We start from the raw sequence: 22,234 nt of genomic DNA, 5'->3' as shown, positions 1-22,234 counted from the left end.
CAATCTTTTTGTCTAAGTATATTATTTATCTGCCCTGTGCCTACCTGTTCAAGAAGAAAAAAAAATTAGAGACAGCAGATAAATAATGGCGGTAGAGTAGCCTGCACACTTGATTGACTGACAAGAATGCATGAGCAAGTAAACATCTCAGGCTGAGCTGCCTTGCCAGTATGAGTTGCCAGATGTGGGCACTCAGCATTTGCAATGAAGTACTGATTGTGGAAGCTCATTGAGGGAGTGATGGTGGTGGGGCTGGGAAGGTGGGTTGAAGAGGTAGAGCTGGAGTTAAATCTGGCAGATCACAGCCTCGCAGTAAGGAGGCTGCTCCAGGATCTCTGCAGAACTCACACATAAGCTCTGTGTGGCTTACCACTCAGAAGGCATCTATAGCTAGTGGATGTTGACTAGAAAAAGAATGACAAGCAAAGTGGCTAGTTGGGTAAGGAAACCCCATTTCCTGAGAGACTAGACCCGTAGCTTAGGCAGCATTGTCTAGTGCTGACTAGTGTGAAACACTAGGGATTAAGGACTTTTCTGTAAAATAATGTCACTATTCTACCATACTGTCATTCAATTAACTGGTTCTTTCTAAAGAAAAGGAACATTTGAATCTATGTAGGACTTAATTTTGGTCAGGAATTAAACACATTTCAGAGAAAGGAAAATATTGGCAATTTTAGCAAGTCTGGCTTTGGCTTTCATCACTGCTCTTTATATACTCCCTTCTTGTCCCCAAAGAAATTCACACGTTTCCTCACAGCTTCAAATCATTCCAGGGTAGAATCTCATTCATTTCTTTAAAATATAACCTATTTTTCTGCTTTGTTCTCAATTATAGTTTTGCTTTTGCTTTAGAATAAAGGAACATGAAGAAGAAGAAGAAAGAAGGAGAAAACAAGAAGAAAGGGATGCAGAGGAAATAAGGCAACAGAACTCATTATATGAAATAGAAATGAGGAAAAAACTAGAAAAGAAAAAAGAAGAAATAAACGAAAGCAGAAGGCTGTTTTTTGTAAGTTGAAAATACGTATCTCTTCAAAAAATGTATAACGTCCAATGCCTAACTTTTAATGTATTTTTTATAAATAATAGTAGAGTTGAAAATAAATTGCTGTTAAGGTGGGTTTTTAATATACTTTTGGGGCAGCTATATTTGCTATGAAATTAGGTGGATGTGCTCTCATGAATGAATAAGAAAGAGAAAAGAGAATGAGGCTTTTTTTTTTCAAGTGAATACATTTTTTTATTCTTAAAATGAGAGTTGTGAGGAATGAATGGAGTGATATGTGTTCAGTGTCTGCTGCACTGCAATAAGTGCTCAATAAATGTAATAGTTATTTTGTTCCTATTGCAACTCACTTTATTTTGTAATTTTTTACATTCTTTTAAAATTAGTTTTTATTCTTAATACATGCAGAGAATTAAAACATCAAACATTACTGAAAGGCTTAAAAGAAGAGTAGCAGTTCTTTGATTTACCCCTTCTACTTCTTGGAAATAACCACTTCCAGGTTCTTTTAGCTGTTTGTTCTGATATGAAATTATATTCTAAATAATCTATATATTTTAACAATGTAATACTACTCTGTGATCAAAAAGAATGAAATCCTGCCATTGCAACAATGTGGATGGAACTGGAGGGTATCATGCTAAGCAAATTAAGTCAGTCAGGGAAAGACAAATATTATATTATTTCACTCATGTGGAATTTGAGAAACTTAACAGATGATCTTTGGGGAAGGGAAAGAAAAATAAGATAAAAACAGGGAGGGAGGCAAATCATAAGAGACTCTTAAGTATAGAAAACAAACTGAGGGTTGAAAAAAGTGGGGTAAATGGGTTATGGGCATTAAAGAGGGCACTTGTTGGGATGAGCACTGGGTTCACATGTAAGTGACGAATCACTGGGTTCTACTCCTGAAGCCAAGACTACACTGTATTTTAACCAACACGAGAATAAAAAATAATAAGTAATCTGTATATTTAAAAAATATGTATCACACTCTAGGGGCGCCTGCGTGGCTTAGTCGGTTAAGCGTCCGACTTTCGCTTGGGTCATGATCTCACGGTTCGTGGGTTTGAGCCCCGCGTCGGGCTCTGTGCTGACTGCCAGCTCGGAGCCTGGAGCCTGCTTCAGAGTCTGTGACTCCCTCTCTCTCTGACCCTCCCCTGCTCACGCTGTCTCTCTCTCTCTCCTAGAAATAAATAAAAACATTTAAAAAAATATGTATCACACTCTAAAGATATTGATCTTCATTTATCAATTTTAGACATTTTCTTTCTCTCTGTCCTGGTAGTTAAGGATTGAGTTCTTATCCAACACTGTTCTCTTCTCATTCTCTCCTTCCTTTAAAATAATTATGTCACAAATTTAGCTAAATCATCATTATTTTTATATAAATATTGTTCTCTGAAGAGCCAAATAATATACTATGATTATTATTTATTTGCTTGCATAAATGTTTTTCTGAGATTAAAATAATTGCTTATTTATTTGCTTTGATGGCTGTACACCTGTTTTTTCCCACATGTTCCATTAAGTTCTGTCAAATGTATTTTCAAATATTCATCTAAATAATATTAAATTATCTATATTATTGTTTTTTTAGAGTTTTCCCCATCCAGAGTCTTCCATCCTTCTCCTCCTCCTGGACTGCTTGCCCCCTAGGCCTCCTGTCCAGCCCTCCTGCCCCGAAGTCATTCTGGGACTTCCCTGGTTACTTTCCTGGGCTGAAGCTGCCATTTCCTGAATCACATGCCTTCTTCTTTCTTGGTTTACTTCTCCATCTTGCTGAAATATATCTTCGAGTAACCTCCTAAGAAAGGGTATACAGGTCAATTTAAAAAAATTCTTATCTGAAAAGGTTATCATTTAAAGTCACATTTGCTTTATAGTTTGGATATAGAATTCTGGTTCAGAATTCAGAATTTTATATTCATAGTTCATGATCATATAGCTTCTAGTATTGCTATTGAGAAGTGTGATGTCCTTTAGAGTCTTCAGCCTATTTATGTGATCTGTTGTGTTTTTTTTCTTTCTTTCTGAAAGATTTCTGGGTCTTTGTGCAGCTCTAAAATTTCACAGTGACATACTTTGGTACAGTTCTTTTCCCCTAGTTTCACAGTGATCGAGTCTGGTAGGGAATTAGTAATATAGGCAGATAGACAGTGGTTGGGGAAGGAAGGACACTTTATACTTGTATCTTAGGGGTTTTTGTTTTGTTCTGTTTTTTGTTTGTTTGTTGAGAGAGACAGAGGGAGAGAGGGAGAGAGAGAGAGAGAATCTTTTTTTTTTTTTTTACAAATAGTTTATTGTCAAATTAGTATCCACATAACACTCAGTGCTCATCCCCACAAGTGCCCTCCTCCATGCCCATCCCTCCTCCCCCCCACATCCATCAGTCCTCAGTTTTTGTCAGCATTCAAGAGTCTCTCATGGTTTGCCTCTCTCCCTCTCCCCCACCATTTCCCCCCTTCTTCTCCCCCTTGTTCCTCCGTCAAGTTCCTCCTAATCCTCCTATACGTGCAAACATATGATATTTGTCCTGAGAGAGAGAGAATCTTAAGCCAGCTCCTCTCTCAGCACGGAGCTCCACACAGGGCTTGATTCCATGACCCTGGGATTATGACCTGAGCTGAAATCAAAAGTCGGTCACTCAACTGACTGAGTCACCCCAAGTGCCTCTGCACTGTGTATTTTTAAAATATTTTTAATTTGTGTACCATATGATTATATTAACGATTTAAACATTAAATGAAAATTGTATGTATTTAATGTATTTTTTCTGATTATAGAATTATTTTCAATTACATATTTTAAAGAAATGAGATATTTGAAAGGAAATACAGAAAAGCATTAAGATGAAAAGTCACCTATATAATCTCATACCTCAGAGATAACTATTAACATTTGATACATTTCTTCCAGTTATATATACATTATAAACTTATACTGTATATGTTTATAAAACTGAAATTGCTATGTAGTATTTTATATTCTCCTTCCCCCCCACTTACCCATTATATTGTTTATATCTTCCCATGTCATTGAGAGTATAATTTATTTAACCATTTCTTCATGATTAAAGACTTAGAGATTGTTTTCAATTTTTCACTCTTGTAAATAACTTTGAGATAAAGTACATGACACATAAAACTTAATGTACATCTCTGATTATTTCTTTGGGATAAATTCCCAAAAGAGAAATAGCTGAGTCAGAAGCTGTGGGCATTTGACAATTTTTTGTTAGGTATTCATATGTTGAAACATATTTTTCTTTGTGATAGGATAATACACAATTTTTTCCCCCAAGGAACATATGAATGATAAAAATATCATCAAGGCTGTGGAACAGCAGCAGCAAGAGGAGGAAGATGAAAAGATTAGAAAATTTATTAAAGCAAAAAAGCGTCTTACACAAATGGGGAAAGAAAAAGAAGCTGAAACACACAGGTAAGCTTTTAAAAATAATTTATGTAATTAAGTACTATCTGAAATTATTATAAATCAGAAGTTGTAATATGAGAGTAATTTTTAAAAATAAGTCTTATTATTTTATATATTACTAGGGCATTTAATGACATGATGATTTCAGTTGCAGCATGTGAGTTAGGGTTCCCTTGGAATACCAAGGACATCTTTCTGGTAGATGGTTGGAAATAGTGGAAATCTCTGCTGTGGGAGAGGGATTTGAGCTGGAGATGGCTTTCTGAGCCACTGATATAGAAGTGGTAGTTAGAACTGTGGATACAGGTGAGTTCATTTATGATGAGTAGGTAAAAAATGAAGGTCCCTAGAGAAGTCCATATTTAAGGGTCAAATGGAGAAAGAGAATGTGAAGATCAAAGAAGAGTTTCCAGGGATTGGAAGAAAACCAGAGAAACAACAAGAAGGGAAAGTTTCAGGGGCGCCTGGGTGGTTTAGTCGGTTAAGCGTCCGGCTTTCGCTTAGGTCATGATCTCGCGGTTCGTGGGTCCGAGCCCCACGTCGGGCTCTGTGCTGACTGCCAGCTCAGAGCCTGGAGCCTGTTTCGGTCTGTGACTCCCACTCTCTCTGACCCTCCCCTGCTCATGCTGTCTCTCTCTCTCTTTACTAGAAATAAATAAAACATTTAAAAAAAAAGAAGGGAAAGTTTCAATAGGAAGAGAGTAGTCACTGGTGTTAGATCAACAGAGGGATTAAATGATATTTAAAAAATGAAATGTCCATCAGATATGGAGGCCACTGCTCACCTTAGTGAGAAGTTTGAGATGAAGTGAGGGAGAGTAGGAGGCCAGTTGCAGTACATCCTGTTTCTGTCTAGATCTACTTTTCCCTTCTGCAGAATGTTCTCATGGCTTTACATCACACATATTTATTAAGGCCCATGAGGCTTTCCTAGTTCCCAGCTGGCCCAGCCTCATCTCTCAGACTTCATCTCATACTGTCCTCTCCTTTGTTGTCTCTTAATCACTCACACTGAACTTCTTCTGTACCCTCTCTGGGGAATGCTCACCTCCTTTAACTCTTTCAGATCATTATATATTGCATTCTTATTGAGGCCTTCCATGACTTCCTAAGTAAAATTACAGTTCTACTCCCCACATTGCTTATCTGTCTGTTTTCTTTTTCCTCATTGTGTGATATGGCACTATGTTAATTATTTACTTTGTTTACTATCCCTCTACCTCAGCTATAATGAAAGTTCTATGAGAGCAGAGATTTTTAATGTTTTTATTAACTGTCATGTCCCCAGCACCTGGAATAGAGTCTACAGCATAGTAAGCAATCAATGAAAGTGTTGAGAATATGGTTTTTGAAAGCTTACATGCAATGTCACCTTTTCCATGAAACTTTTCTTTTTTTCTCATCTGAATATATCACTTTCTAGCTTTCTCATGGCACGTATCACCTTTTGCCTTGTATACTTATTTGCATAAATGTCTTTTCTACACTTTAGACTATAATTTCCTTGGGATGTCCTTTCCGTGTCTTTTCTTACTGTTTCTCCCATATTGCTTTTCAAATTCACTCAATAAATTAATGAAGCTGTCATATCTAAATTTAAAAGTATTTTTCACCCAATCTTATATGAAAATGCCCCCATTCTTTTAACAAATACCTAGTTCTTGTTGGATGTGCTAGGCACCATGCTTGACTTTGAATTAGAGAGAGGACTTACTTAACCCATCTCTGATCTCAGGAATCTCCTGGTATGAAAGGAGAGTTGTTTACCTTCATATAAGTAGATGAAGTCAATAAAGTGCTATGAATAAATTGTCAACCAGATATAGTAATAAGATGGATTTCTTCAAGATTTTGATAACTTTTACTAGATATTTTTGAGATTTCATTTAAAGCAATGGCTTTGATTCATTTTATAACCTAAGCCCCCAGTGTTCAAGTAAGCAGAAATTTTTGAAAAAATGTTCATTGTGAGAATTTTCATACTTTATTTCCTACACACACACACCCCCACACACACAACCATACAAGATATTACATGTATTACTCCCTTCGGATTTTTAAAAAATCTTTTCTAAAATATTTTTATCCTTAAAAAAAATAAAATATACTTTATTTTAAAAATAAAGTATTAAAAATAGTTCCCACTTAAAATAACCAGTACAATACAGAGCAACAGGGCTCCTTTTAAGTCTTGTAAAAGACTATAAAATATAAAAAACTTTATAAAAAAATATAAAAGGCTATAAAATATAGTCTTCTGGCTTCATAACAAATCTATTCATGAAGATTTAACAAGTGCTGGTTATTTTGTTATAGGCTAATGGAAGAAAGGAGACAAAGAATAAATAACTTCCTGAGTGAAATAATGAAAGAGAAACTTGACAATGAAGATTTGATTATTGCTAGAGATACTGCAGAAGCTGAGGCTGAGTGGGAAAAAAGAGAAAGAGAAAAATATGAAAAAAACAAAGCAGAATTAAAAGCGATTTCAGAATATAGAGCTGTTGTGGTAAGCAATTAAATTATGACATAAAAAAATACCAAAAACCCAATGTAAGCCCTTTCCATTGTAGTTTTCACTCCGTCTGCCTCTGACAAAAAAACTAACAAAGATTTGGAAAATGATGTGTGAATTACCTACCTATATTCTTGAAATCAAATCATATTTAATTTCTAGCAGAATATCACATGATAATTACAAATAAGATATTGATAAATGCAAAGATAAATGCTTCTGTTTCAGAACCATCTGAAATGCAAAAATTGTTACTCATTTAATATACATTTAAATGTTCTTAAGACAAACCAAGTAAAAATCACCCTATTGCATTTTTGTATTTCTTAATCTTTCAGATAACGCTTATCTCCTACATAATTGACCATTATAATATTTAATTTGGATAGTTTATGAACATTGTAGCAATTAATTTTTTACCTCAAATATTCCCTTACCTTAAGAAGATCTTGTTATATTGGGACGCCTGGGTGGCTTAGTCGGTTAAGCATCCGACTTTCGCTTAGGTCATGATCTTGCGGTTCGTGGGTTCGAGCCCCGCCTCGGGCTCTGTGCTGACTGCCAGCTCAGAGCCTGGAGCCTGTTTCAGAGTCTGTATCTCCCTCTCTCTCTGACCCTCCCCTGTTCACGCTGTCTCTCTCTATCCTAGAAATAAATTAAAATGTTTAAAAAAAAAAAAAAAGAAGATCTTGTTATGCTGTGCCTGTATTTTATTTCTTAAACCACTGATGGTACTCAAGTTTTCATTTTGTGTTTCCTGTTATTGGAGAAATAGAGGAAAACTGGCCATTTGGGAACCAGCCAGGTGCATGTAAATTTTCTGCCCTTGCATTGCTCCTGGCTGGCTTTCTGCTTGGAGCTTTCTCTGTGCTTTATTAGAGAATACTGGTTGATAAAAAACATTTTTTTCCTTTGCTTTTTAATATCTAGATGAAAAATAAAGAGGAAGAAGAAAGAGAGAGAAAACTAGAGGCTAAAAAACAATTGCTGGCTATGATGAAAGCAGATCAGATTTTCCAAGAGCATGAAAAGGAGAAAAAACGCAAAGCTGATAAAGAACATCAAAAAGTTCAAGATGCTCATGTTCAGCAAATGGTAATTATTCTTAAATGTTTGTACTTATTTTAGCAATAAGTATATAATGTAGAGTTCAGGCTAGTTTTGTGTTTCCAGGGGGGTTTCCTTTATCAAATAGGATCAGATGATCACTATGATTATGACACAATAAAATATATAAAAAATGTGGTTAGTTTCTGTTTTTATCTGTATTGAAATTCCCATACTAAGTTTATGTCTTTTGCATATTCCTTTTTCTTCAATGTCTATTGTGCTTTAGTAAATATTAAAGAAAATGCAAATGCATATGGCAGGTCATAATACTTATCTTCTTTGTTTTAGTTTTCCCCCTTTTTATAACTATAACCCAGAGATTATATTGACTGAGATCTCATAGGTTTCAGAGCTGGGGTGAATAGGGGTACCAGAGATTTTAGAATATGTGTAGAGGAGCTGGCATCCAATCATTTATGACTTACAACTGTCTTCCAAAATGGCTATCCCATCTTCCATTCCTACCAGTAACATATGCGAGGACAAGTTGTTCCACATTCTCATCAACACTTAGCATCGTTATCCTTTAATTTTAACCACTTATAGTGTAGTGATATCTCATGGTTTTGTTTTGCATTTCCCTAATAACTAAAGATTATGAAGGTCTTTTCACATCCTTCATAGCCATTTGTATGCCTTCTTTTGTGAAATGTCTATTAAATCTTTTGCCTATTATTCAATTGGGTTGTTTTCTTTTTTGTTCTTTAAAGTTTATTTATTTTTGAGAGAGAATGAGAGCATGAGCAAAAGAGGGGCAGAGAGAGAGAGAGAGAGAGAGAGAGAGACAGAGAGAGAGAGAATCCTAAGCAGATCCTGCACTGTTAGTGCAGAGTCTGACACAGGGCTCAGACTCACAAACTGTGAGGCCATGACCTGAGCTGAAACCAAGAGTCAGATGCTTAACCAACTGAGCCACCCAGGTGCCCCTGGATTGTTCATTTTCTTATTGTTGTTTTAACATATTTTTAATGTGGCAGGATATGCCTAAAATTTACTATTTTAACCATTTTTCAGTGTATAGTTCAGGGCCAATAAGTGCATTTACTATCACTATCCATCTCTATAACTTTTTCATCATTCTACACAGAAACTGTGTACCATTAAATTTTTCATTCCCCCTTTCTCCCAGCCCCTGGTAACCACTATTCTACTTTCTGTCTCTATGAACTGAATATTCCAGATACTTCATATTAGTGAAATCTTACAGTATTTGTCCTTTTGTATTTGTATTCTTTTACTTAGCATAATGCCTTCAAGATTCAATATGTTGAAGCATATTGTCAGAATTTCCTTCTTTATTAAGGCTGAATAATATTCCATTGTATGTATGTATATACCACATTGTCTTTATACATACATACATCAGTAGACATTTGGGTTGTATCCATCTTTTGGCTACTGTGAATAATGCTTCTGTAGTATACTAAGATCTGTTGAGTCCTGCTTTTAATTCTTTTGTCTCTATATGCAGAAATAGAATCCCTGGATCATATGATAATTTTAGGTTTAAGTTTTTAAAGAACCACCATTCTGTTTCCTATAGGGCTGAACCATTTAACATTTCCCACCATCAATATAAAAGGGTTCCAATTTCTCCAAATTCTCAACATTTGTTCTGTTCTGGGTTTGTTGGTTTTGTTCTTGTTTATAATAGCCATTGTAATAGGTTTAAAGTGGTATTTCACTTGTGGTTTTCATTTGCATTTCCCTAATGATTAGTGGTGTTGAGCATCTTTTCATATTTATTGGTCCGTTCTGTTCAGCACAGATGGGTTAGCAATAAACTATTTGAGTTTATGTATTTAGGGAAATATCTTTGTTTTCATTTCATTGTGTATAAAATTACTGGATATCATTTTTCACCAGCCTTTGAATATACTGTTCCAATGTCTTCTGACCTTCATTGTCTATAAGAAATCTGATATTAATCATATTGTTGGTCTCCTGAATGTGATTTATCATTTTTCTATTGCTGGTTTCAAAAATTTCTATTTTTGCCTTTCAGCAGATTAACAGTTTGTTAGTTAGTCAACCAATGATACGGGGGGAGTTTAAGTTCAATTCAGTTACGTTAAGCCAGTAATGCTGTTATTCCTGCTGTACAATTTGTGTATGGGTTGAGGATGTTATTTTTCTTTTTTTTTTTTTAATTTTTTAATTTTGTTTTTATTTCTGAGAGAGAGGGAGAGAGGCAGCGTGAGCAGGGGAGGGTCTGAGAGAGAGGGAGACACAGAATCTGAAGCAGACTCCAGGCTCTGAGCTAGTTGTCAGCACAGAGCCCGAAACGCGGCTCGAACCCACAAACCGTGAGACCATGACCTAAGCCGAAGTTGGACGCCTAACCGACTGAGCCACCCAGGTGCCCTGAGGATGTTATTTCTAAGAATAGCAAATTCAGTTTCCCCTGGCTTTTAATTTTTGCTAAGCTCCCTGGGGTCTCCTGTATGAATGTGTAGTTTAAATAGTGTTTAAATAGTCAAGGATGTCCATAGAGTTTATTATTTCAGTCCTATGTCCATCTCACTTCCAGAAACTTCCCCTTAAATGTCTAGCTGCTTTGCTACCCAACCCACATGGAATCTGTTATCATTGTCCAGTAAATCTGCAAGTTATCACCACCTGAGCTGAGGGGCTAGTAATGTCCCCCAGACAAGAATGCCATAAGCTTGTAATTTTTACCTGATTTAGTAGCAGTTTTTCATGAAAACAATTTCTCAAGTAGTTGCCTATACATGGTCACTTAACAGTGCTCTGAAATAGGGCTTTTAATAATTTTTAATAATAAACTTTTTTTTTTGGAGGGGAAATGGCCAACTTCCTTATGTAGCCATTGCCAGAAGTAGGATCTGCCAAATTATTTTGAAGCAAATCCCAGATATCATTTTATCAACATGTATTTTAGTATGTACCTATAAAACTCAGGGATTCTATACATTCACATAATCATAATTTCGTTATGAAGTCTAAATCAATTACTGTTCAGTGTTTACATTTCCTTCAAATTGTCTCATAATTTTGAGTTTGTTGGTTTTAGTTTGTAGTTTGTTGGTTAAGCCCCACATGAGGCTCCACACCTCATGTGGGGCTTAAATTCACAACCCTGAGATCAAGAGTCACATGCTGGGTCACCTGGGTGGCTCAGTTCGTTAAGCATCTGACTTTGGCTCAGGTCATGATCTCACAGCTTGTGAGTTTGAGCCTGCTTTGGGCTCTGTGCTGACAGCTCAGAGCCTAGAGCCTGCTTCAGATTCTGTGTCTCCCCCACTCTCTGTCCTTCCCATGTTCATGCTCTGTCTCTCAATAATATATAAAAACGTTAAAAATTAAAACAAAAAAAAAAAGAAAAGAGTCGCATGCTCTAACAACTGCGCCAGCCAGGCACCCGTTAGTTTGTTTTAATCAGGATCAAATAAGCTCCACATATTCTATGTGGTTGATAAGTCTTTCAAGTCTCTTATCCAACACTCCTTCTCCACCCCATCCTTTTTTTTTTTTTTTTCTTAAATTCTGCCTCTTTATCTTTATTGTGTTTGTCTTGCAATTTATTTGCTAGGGGGTTTTACCAGTTGACAGAGTTTCTTGTCTTTTGGAATTACTACAGTTTGGATTTTTATGGTTGAATCCTTGTGATGTAATTTATTATGTTCCTTGCATTTCAGGTAAAATTTATTTGGAGTCAGATTCAGGTTCAAATTCTTAGGTGGTGTTGTGTAATCCCATCAAAAGGCACTTAATGACTGTTGTCATTTTCTGTGACATGGACAGCCTTTGATGATCATTGCCTAGATCTCTTAGTTCATGAGGTGGCAATGATACTCTCTCATTTCTTCTTATTCATATGCTGAAGTCATCAAAGAACTTTTCAGGATCAACAATTTGGTTTCCCTAAGGTATATATATATATATTTTTTAAATATTTTTATTTATTTCTAGGAGAGAGAGAGACAGCGTGAACAGGGGAGGGTCAGAGAGAGAGGGAGATACAGACTCTGAAACAGGTTCCAGGCTCTGAGCTGGCAGTCAGCATAGAGCCTGACGCGGGGCTTGAACTCACGAACCGTAAGATCATGACCTGAGCTGAAGTCGGACGCTTAACCGACTAAGCCACCCAGGCGCCCCCCTAAGGTGGATTTTTTAAAGATAGGAGAAATACTTGATAATTTCCCTTTATTTTCCAGTATTCAAAATAATTAGCTCTCTAGCATCCTCTAAAGATCTGTTATAATTTTTAGGATTGTAAAGCAATATTTTTGAAGTTTCTTTATAAATCTTTTGTGCTTAATGCATAACATTGAGGCATCAATCTTATGATCCATTATGGTAATCTTTCACTTCCATTGTCACTCCCTTTCTGTACTTCCTTAATATATTTCTACAAATTACTGCCAAATGAACATATCCCATCTTCCCTGCAAGTTCCCAAATTATAGCATTTTACCTTTTATGAGAGTATTTTTGTGCTTTTTTTCTCAATCTTTCTGAATGTCATTTTCTACTTTTTCAAACTTTTGATATTGTATATTGTATCACCAATTCAACAAATAGCACATAAGCCTTTTTTTAAAAGCATAGAAGACTTAATTTTGAATTATAGCAGTAATAAAAATTTGGTATTTCATATTGTTATGGTTGCTCTATTTCTTTATAAATTTCAATTTTTGGAAGATACCTCATTTGGGCTACTATTTTATACTGAAGCATTGGTTACTGATTTAGAAAAATATTTTCATGAATATTAAATATAAGTAGACAAAAATCACAACTTTTGACAAACTCAGCATTTCTTAAAATGCTGCTAAGACAAAAAGTTATCAGACTTCATTAGAATCACCTCATGTAATATAAAGTTAAAAGAACAGTAATTTTGCAAATGTAGTTAAAAGAAAAAAATTTGAGATGTTGATAAATTGGCTTTTGGTAAATTGCTGAGAGTACTTACTTCACCCAGTTCCAGATCAATCAACCTATATTGATAAATGTCACTCATTCCAGCTTCAAATTCCTGGGAGAAGAAAATATAATTTGCTTAACTTAGTTCAGATATTCACTGCTGATTTAATCTTATGTGGCTGGATCACATGGTATATTGGACTGACTTAGGACAGTGGGATTGAGGGAGTTCTTTAAGAATAGTGGATGGGGAGTGGCTGGCTGGCTTAGTTGGAAGAGCATGTGACTCTTGATCTCAGGGCTGTGGGTTTGAGCCATATGTTGCATGTAGAGATTATTTTAAAAAAAAAAAGTGGATAGTTTGGGGACAGTGAATGGTAGGTCTTCTATACCTGCCAAAGTATACTTTTTTATAAACGGTATTCTAAACTCAGTTATTTGATTTTTACCTAAAGCTCTGGCTCTTAACTATTTTGCTATATTATTTACTTGAAGATATGTTATTGTATAAGGCCCTAAGTGTCACTGAGCTACTAGTTTGAGCATACTACTGTCAGAAGCATGGGAGTTTCTGAAATAAATTATAGATTATATACCAGCACCACCTGAACAACACAGGTTTGAACTGTGGGGGTCCACTTATACATGTATTTTTTCCAGTAAATATATTGGAATTTTTTTTGAGATTTGCTACCATTTGAAAAAACTTCCAGATGAACCACATAGCCTAGAAATTAAAAAAAAAAAAAAAGGTATTAAGAAAGCATTGAATACATATATGCATATAAAATGTATTGACTTTGTTATCAGTAAGGCTTCTGGACAACATAAGTTATTAGTAAAATTTTGGGGAGTCAAAATTTATACATGAATTCTTCACTGTGCCAGAGGTTGGTGTCCCTAACCCCGTGTAGTTCAAGGAAGGGTCAGGTGTAGTTAAGTCAGAACTTGTCATGTATCAGAGAGTTTAGAAAAAAGCGTATCTACAACTTCAAATGATATGTTTATTTAGAAAGTTGACTGCACCAATATGAAATTGCATTTTCTTTTTTTCCCAAATAGGCTAAAAATAAATTTAATGCAAAGCAAGAAAAACAAGCAGAATTAGAGTACTGCAGACTTACTGAAGCTCTCATGGCTGAGAAGGAGAAGGAATTTCAGGATTATGCCAGAGAAGTAATTAAGCTTGAATCTGAATCAACAAATAAACATATTTATCCTCTTGTAAAAGCTGTACAGAAAGGACATGGAGGTGGCCGTGGACCAGTTTTTGTGGAAAGAGGTGGATTAAGACCCAGTTATCAGGCAAATGATGTCACTGGAGTCCAACTCCCTTTTTATAACTCTCAGGGATCAAAATATAATTTTCAAAGGTCTAAGGGAAGGCTAGGTTTTACATGGTCACAAAAAGTTTAATTTTAAGATTGAGAAGATTAAGGTGTAGCTAATATTATGAACTACAAATAAATTTTATGCTTATATTTGTTAATAAAGCTGCTCTTATCTAAGTGCAATTATGTTTAATTGATTCACTACCAAAGTTTAATTCAAATCCCTCTCATACATACAACACATGTAATTTTAGCCTTTAAAAAATATGTACTGTGGCATTAAGTATATTCACAATATTGTGTAATCATTACCATTATCTAGTTCCAGAATATTGATTTCATTGCTCCAAATGGAAAATCTATACCTAAGCAGTTACTTCGCATTCCCTCTCCCTCTGCATAGCTTCTGGCAACCACTAATCTACTTGGTCACTATGGATTTGTCTATTTGAGATATTTCATATAAATGGAATCACATTGTGGCCTTTTGTGTCCAGGCTATTTCATTTAGCTATTTATTTTCAGGTTTTGTTGTACCATTATCAGTACTTTGTTCCTTTTTTGTAATTGAATAATATTCCATTGCCAACTATTTTTCTCTTCAGCAGAAATTTATGTATTTTTCCTTCAGTAGGTAATTTTTAGTTTCAAAAAACTACATTATTACTAACAATATGATGATGGAGTTTCTTTCTTTGTGGTTTATTTTATAGGGAGTGTCTCACTAGACATGTGAAAATTAGTTTTCAAGTTGCTTGAAGTAATTATTCTACAAGTAGTTATGAGTAATTTGACACAATAAAGTTTCACACATCCCACTGGTAACTGAGTGAAATACATGTGATTTTCCTTTTTCACATGGCTACTAAGTTGTTTGTTAGTATTTCTTTTGGCTTAGAACTAATAAAGTCTGGGAATGTCTGCCATGTATCTTTTTCTTTATAGTCTGTTTTATAGAGTACTGTACATTATTTAGGGGTGATTATTAGTTTTGGATGAAGCTCTCTTCACATTATAAAACAGAGAAAACGTTTCTACAAAATGGTTAATTTCATAAATGTTTTATAATCAGCTGAGTGAAGAACACAAAACACCAAAGACATTACTAGTATTTTCCCCTTTACATGTACAGTTTGATTGTTTTAAATTAGGCTGGGCTTTCTAGTAGAGTTAAGCACACTAAAAACAAAAGGGCTATGCAAATTGTGATTTAAAATTAATCACAAAATGGAATGAAAATAATTGAGTTGTAAAGCACTTCAAGCAGTGGAAACACAACTGTTGTAACCTGACAATTTGATAAATCCATAGCTAGGAGTGCCTGGCTCAGTTAAGCATCCAACTCTTGATTTCCCCTCAGCTCATGATCTCACGGTTCGTGGGATTGAGCCTTGTGTGAGGCTGCTTGGGATTCTCTTTCTCCCTGTCTCTGCCCCTCCCACATTCATATTCTCTCTCTCTCAAAATAAACTTAAAAAAAAAAAAAAAAACCCATAGCTAAAATGTTGACTAAGACATTTGGGTATGGGGTAGGAGGTATAAAAACTATGAATCAGTGCTTAAAAATAAAAAGGAAATAGAATATTAGGTTGGGAAATATGTTTAAGAAGGAAACCTAGAAAGCAATGAAAATAGAAAAAGCAAATTGATACTAAAAGTATTTTAATACACAATTACTTTACACAGTCCGTATGAAGCACTCACAGTTTTACATATTCTCCTGGCTAAATAAAGCATTTAAAAACAGTCCAGAATTTGAGAATTTAAAATCACCTGCTAACACATACAAACCACTGAATGGTCAGAACATTTTTATCTAACCATATATATTTTCAGTGACTAACTTTCAAGTTGGTGCATTTCCCCTAAATATATCTAATTTAAATAAAAATGAAATCAAACAAGAAACCAAAAACTAGACAATTTGTTTTACGAGTCAATTAACATCTATATGGCTTTACAACGTTAAGTGTTATATTAAAACTGGCAGGCACAGGATATAATAGTGTTCCCAATGCTGAGAAATTTGGAGGAATTAAAAAGCAAATGTTAGCATTCCAGTAGACAGTAATGCAAATTTCAAATCTAACCTTAAGTTTGCTGAGGCAAAAGACACATTGATATCTGAAGCATTATGATGAAACATTTACACTAGAATTTATCTCCAAACCTTATGGAAGTCATCACTGCTGACTAAATTCTTAAAGAAGTTCAGTATTGTTAAACTCTTTGCTCAGTTTTTTTCTAATACAAATTCTATATCCCCACGGGTAAAATAAAAGTATTTTTAGTTGATTTATCTTCATTATTTACTTTTAATAAAAATAAAGGTTGAATAACTAATACAACAGTAATTTTAAAAATACAAAAACAAACTTATAGTTTATTTAATACAATGTTTATCTATAAAAGTTGATAGTTTCAGAGTTTAATCTGTAAAATGCAGTTTGCAGAAAACAGTTTTAACACTAGACTAATGATAAGAGAAGCAGCATTTTGAAACTAATTATACAACTGTGACAACAGCTTTATTCCTAAATTTCATTAAAAAAATATACATCACAGTGACTTTTGAGCTAGGAAAAGAAGTGCATTAACTTCATTTGAATTTTTCCCTTCCACAAAGAGAGCAGCCACAACTTTTTACATCTCCACATACAAATACCCAATTCATTTATCCTTCAAAGTACTAGAAACACACAAAAGAGAAAATATACAGCATAGGCTTTTGGTAACAGTAATTTGCTTAAAAAAAAAAAAAAAAAGGCAGAAACACAAATTAACCCCACCACTTCCTCCTATACCTATAAACAAACAACACCCCTCAACAACTCCCTTCTCCAACCCTGGTGATTTTTAAAGTATGTGATTTTTTTCAGTATGTACTTCTTGTGTCACACCACAAGCCAGAATTTGCATTTGTCTGAATCCTTTCAAGGCAGCTGGGAAACCACTATGGGCAGGTGTTAACCAATGCTGTACTTCCTGGAGTTTATTACTTTTTAAAACAATTATTTGCAACAAAACATATCTTTTCATAATAAATAGGTTATAGATCTACAATCCTTGGAGAGTTTATTCAATTGTAAATGTATGAATACTAAATTGTTAATTACAGCAAACATGACCAAAAGGAGACAGAAAAATACCCATTTTATGTTTCTTTACAACTATCAATTGTATACGGTGTATATTTAAAGTACCTTCCAGTCAAGGTAAAGGGAACAAGTTTCTATAGAAATTAACTACAAAAGGTTCAAAGTGTGATGAAAAGAACCCTGGAGTAAAAGCACAATGAGCTACAAAAACAAACAAACAAAACCCACTAAAACAAACTTGCTCCATATACTAACTTGAAAATAAATCAGAATTGTCCATTAATATCACTACTCAAAATACTGGAAACCCAATGTGTTCCTGTCCATAATATTAAGAAATATTTGCTTTTCAGTTTCATACCTTTCACTGGGTACAAGAATCAAAGGCCATCACCAAAGCCAGTATGAATCAGTATTACACTTGTGCAAAGACAGATTTATCATATTCTTTGAAACTTCTGTGAAGGCTTTGATTAAGAAACTATTAGAACCTACAATACTCAACTCATTAACCGTAGAGTAATTTAAGAATATTTTAAAACAACACAGTAGATTCTTTATCGTTCATTAACATTAACCTCTCTGTAGTGTCAATTTCTGTGTCAGATGGTTAACCCAAAATAGAATGAAATCATAAAAAAAATTCTCAGATATTACCAAACAGTAAGATAAACCAATTAAACATCTTTAGCGAATATGAAGTTAAAGATAGTTTGAGGTAAACCATAAGTTCAGACATAACTATAAAATCAATCTGAAAGGAAAGAAAGAGCCAGCTTTCAGCAAAGAGTGTATTCAAAGTAAAAGCTAAAGGTGGAACAACTATTAAAAATGTACTAGAAGGACTGTTTGAGCTATGTGCTATTTGGATGCAAAGGCAGTCTTAAGGTACAGTTAATGCTGCTTATTTTCCAAATATTTTTTATATTCTGAAAATCTGATTGTCATCTCTCATCTCAATTTCTTCACCATTATCTGTTCTAACTGTAAAAAAGTTTAAATGTCTATAGATCTTACCATGGAGTTGCTCTTTTGATAATCAGAACAGGAGAGTGTTACTTTCAGAAATTACTTAAATTTTCCCCTTATGGTTACTGGTCTATAATTCTTAGATCAAGCTCTGGAAGCAGACAAGATTAAATATTTTTACTTAGCATGGGTTTGTTGTTAGAAATCCTTTCTTAAACAGCACCTTTCTTGAAGCTCAAATAGTTTATAACAGATTTTTAAAATGCAGCTTACTGAATTTTAAGACAATAATTTAAAATATGTTACAGATTATATAGCTTGGGAACTCAAGATTCAATTGTCTCTAAGGTAGGGTTTGTGGTTTAAGTCTCTGAGGAATCAATCATCCCGGAATATCACAAATATCTATCACTGTTATCATCAGGAAAATAAATTTAAAAGGACTTCACAGTAGAAATTTGCTTCAAGATAGTTCAAACAATTTGATAATCATTACCTACTATTCATTATACAAACAGCTACCACAATGCCAAATCTGTCATTACTGTATTAATCAATAATGGGAAGTATTATGTTAAGCACTGCTTTGCTCAGTACAAACAGCACTGAGTATTTACTGGGTTTTCCAAGAAGCTACCTTGGTCAAGAGGTGACACTACATTGACAAATACTGAAGTACAAAACACTCTAAAGGCTACTATTAATTGGAATTCTGAAATTTCTTCTCAAATGAGGCAGGTTTTCTGTTTGCTGGATGTTCAATATTTTATTTAGAAGAGAAATTACAGAAAAAAAGGCCACACATCACAAAAATAGCAATATACAACACACAAAATTCTAAATGGACTTTGGGTAACTTTATTGTTTAACTCTGTAAGCTATCAAATTTTGCAACTTTCTATTCTACTCTATATGGCAATGTTATACATGCCAAGCTAAAATAATATTAACAATAATGGTATAAAGCCATCTGAATAGAAAGAAATCAGAGTCAGAAACATGCTATACCCTACTGTGATACATAATAGAAAAGATGCATTTTCTTGCCATTTGAAACTCACAGCTATGAGATTTAGAGACGCCAGCTCAAGTTAAAAAAGACAAAACCAAAACAGCAACCATGCAGAGCTATCACTCAACTCTCTATAAATCAGTGGCCAAAAGAGAACTCTTGGAAGTTAATATGTCAATACTAACAATTTTTAGAATCTGTCTAACTTAAAGACCTGCACAAGTGGTATATTTTAGTGAGTAAAGTATCTTCATTTTAGAGAAGGGTAATGATAATAATAAAACCGTGATCCCCAAAGCAAAAGTTTCATCTCTTCAGATCAAAAGCAACACAGAATTGAGAAATACAATCTCATCTTCCAAGGTAAATTCCTGTCAAATGCTGTATAACAGCAAGTCAAACTCAATCAGCACATCAATGGAAAAAAAGGACTCAACTATTTTAGACAGTTAAGTAAAACAAAACTAGGTAGGAAAAATATTAGTATGAATCAAGCTATGAATGGAATTATAAATAACATAGGAGTGCAATATAAATATTTTAAAGCACAAATTATTAAAAAAGCAAAAGTGATGACTTAAGATCTCAAGTTATTAGGATCCTGCTTTTCTGTGTAATTAAAAGCTGTTGTGCTGCTGCAAGCTTCTATTAGAAATGCAGTCAGAATATCTACACAAGATTTCTTCTACCTAGTGGCTTCTACAGTTACTTTAATCATGAGAAACACAAGCTTATGTAACAATGTATTCCAACAATCAGTTACCCTTGTTTTGAACTGGCTGATCACACAAACTAGGATGTAGAAAAGCATTATTTGCTATTGGCTGATTGTTGCAACACAAAAATGAATACATGAAATAGTTAAACACAGCACACAGTATTACACCAAAATGTTTTTCTCATTTCAAGTTTATTAAAACTTTAGCAGTACAAATTATCCAGGTTGCAGATTATCAAAAGATCAACTCAATAAAGTCCACATAAAAAAAAGGGACAAACATAAAACCGAAAAACAATGAAAAGAGGAAAACAACATAAAGGAGATTCATCAGCAAGTCTCTAAAACTTAAAATTTGAGACCGAATGGAAAGAAGAAGTTTACACAACTCACTCATCCACTTTTGTCTTCATCTGTTCCAGGGCTTGATTCATGATCAAATTTTTTATTTTTATCATGTATGTGGTCATTTTCTTGACCCTTTGATTTTTGGTTTTCTTTTTCCACTGAGGACCTGGTCTTCTCATCTTCCTTATTTTTCAGTGTGGAGAACTTTAATTCATTGTCCTGACTACTGTGTTTTATTTTTGAGAATGGACTTTGATCTCGATCAGCTTTTTTTTCCCTGTTATTATTTGAGCTATTATGATCACGATTTTTAGAGTACATTCTCTTCTCACCCTCAGAATTTTCTTTTCTGTGTGAACTTTTACTTTCTTGGTTTCTGTATTTTTCTTTGTTTCTGCTTTGACTTTCTTCTCTTTCTGAGCTCCGTGAATCTCTCCTCCTTCTCCTCCTATCTTTACTTCTTGATCTTCCTGGTGTTGCTCTTCTCTCTCGGCTCCGGGACCTTCCTCTTCTCCTGTACTCTTGCTCCCTGTATCTATGGTACTCCTTGCTCCTACTGCGATCTCGGTCATGGCTTCTAGATCGCACTCTTCTGCCCCTGTCCCTACTTCTGCTTCGGTCTCTTGTCCTACTATTGTAACTGTGTTTGCCCTTAGTGACATCACGTTCTCTACTCCTAGACTGTGCACGTCTATCTTTATCCTTACTTTTATTATGATCATGCTCATTACTTTTTGATTCTAACTGTTTAGATTTCTCTTTACTTCTACTCCTTTCCTGATCCTTTCCTTTAGAATCACACTTTTCTTTTTCTTTAACAATCTCATGATCCCTTTCTTTACTCCTTGATCTCATCCTCTTTTCTTCATGTCTGTTATGCTTTGTATCTCTTTCTTTACTTTTTGATTTCTCTTTGCTCTTACTCCTACTTTTAGATTTAGCCCTTTTCTTCACTTTGTTTTTATTATATTTATCATCTTTTTCTGAATTTCTTCTGAGGTCTCTCTCCTTGCTGTTAGATTTATGGTCTTTAACTTTCTTTTCCTTTTCATTTTTTCTGTTTGGACTCTCAGACACATGCCTGTGATCAGTTATTTTTTTCTCTTTTACTCTAACTGGGCTTCTTTGATTTTCTTTTAATTCATTTAATTCACTCCTAAAAATGAGGAGAAAAAAAGTTTTTCAGAAACTTTACTAAAAAAGAGATGGTGTCCATTATTAACTAAAATGGTATTCTATTTTCCTTTAAATATTCAGAAACAAATGAAATGGCTATAAATAAAACTTTATGTACAAGAGTAAAAAAATACTTGTTACTACATTTGAAATAATATAGTTAAATCTTACTTATCCCCTTTGATCCATCTTTCACCACTTGATACCCTCATTCTTTGTGCTCTCTGCATCTCTTGCCTCCAATGTGGAGGAGTCTCACTACGTCTGAAACGATCCCTTGATCTGGATCTAGAAGGAGTTCGGTAACGCTTAAGAAAATAAAAAGGGAAAAAAAAATTAACATATAAAGATATAAATGTACTACAATAATAACTGAAGTGTATACATTTCTAGGTTCAAGTAAAATGTCTGATACTTCTATACCTTCTGTAATAACTAAAGTTTTCTAATTTTCAGGTATGAAACCAGTGAGGCGAAAATACGTTAATCAGACACCCATACTGTAAATTCCCAATAAAAAGCATTAGCCACACAAACTCTAGTCACTCATGTCCTCTCTGTAGAACTGCCCTATTTAGGTGGTGCTACTAGAGCATAATAGTTACAGGAACACTTACGAG

General features: G+C 34.4%; 2 protein-coding genes across 6 annotated transcripts in view; one reads left to right on the top strand and one right to left on the bottom strand.

Moving 5' to 3' along the window:
* Positions 1-14,717, top strand: part of CCDC173 (coiled-coil domain containing 173) — a 33,942-nt gene extending 19,225 nt beyond the window's left edge. Inside the window, exons 5-9 of the mRNA XM_039248828.1 lie at positions 856-1,012; positions 4,314-4,453; positions 6,764-6,956; positions 7,893-8,057; positions 14,025-14,717. Coding sequence (XP_039104759.1) covers positions 856-1,012; positions 4,314-4,453; positions 6,764-6,956; positions 7,893-8,057; positions 14,025-14,378 — 1,009 coding nt within the window. The 3' untranslated portion in view covers positions 14,379-14,717. The remainder of the gene's footprint in view (positions 1-855; positions 1,013-4,313; positions 4,454-6,763; positions 6,957-7,892; positions 8,058-14,024) is intronic.
* A 2,324-nt stretch (positions 14,718-17,041) lies between these two features.
* Positions 17,042-22,234, bottom strand: part of PPIG (peptidylprolyl isomerase G) — a 45,942-nt gene continuing 40,749 nt past the window's right edge. For all 5 annotated transcript variants that reach the window (XM_039248797.1, XM_039248798.1, XM_039248800.1 and 2 more), the window contains 2 exons: positions 21,786-21,922; positions 17,042-21,594 (listed from right to left, as the gene is read on the bottom strand). In XM_039248797.1, coding sequence (XP_039104728.1) covers positions 20,484-21,594; positions 21,786-21,922 — 1,248 coding nt within the window. In that variant the 3' untranslated portion in view covers positions 17,042-20,483. The remainder of the gene's footprint in view (positions 21,595-21,785; positions 21,923-22,234) is intronic.

Source organism: Hyaena hyaena, unplaced genomic scaffold (assembly GCF_003009895.1).
Source record: "Hyaena hyaena isolate Hyena2069 unplaced genomic scaffold, ASM300989v1 scaffold_317, whole genome shotgun sequence".
Lineage (NCBI taxonomy): Eukaryota > Metazoa > Chordata > Mammalia > Carnivora > Hyaenidae > Hyaena > Hyaena hyaena.
This window is presented reverse-complemented; position numbering and strand designations above follow the sequence as displayed.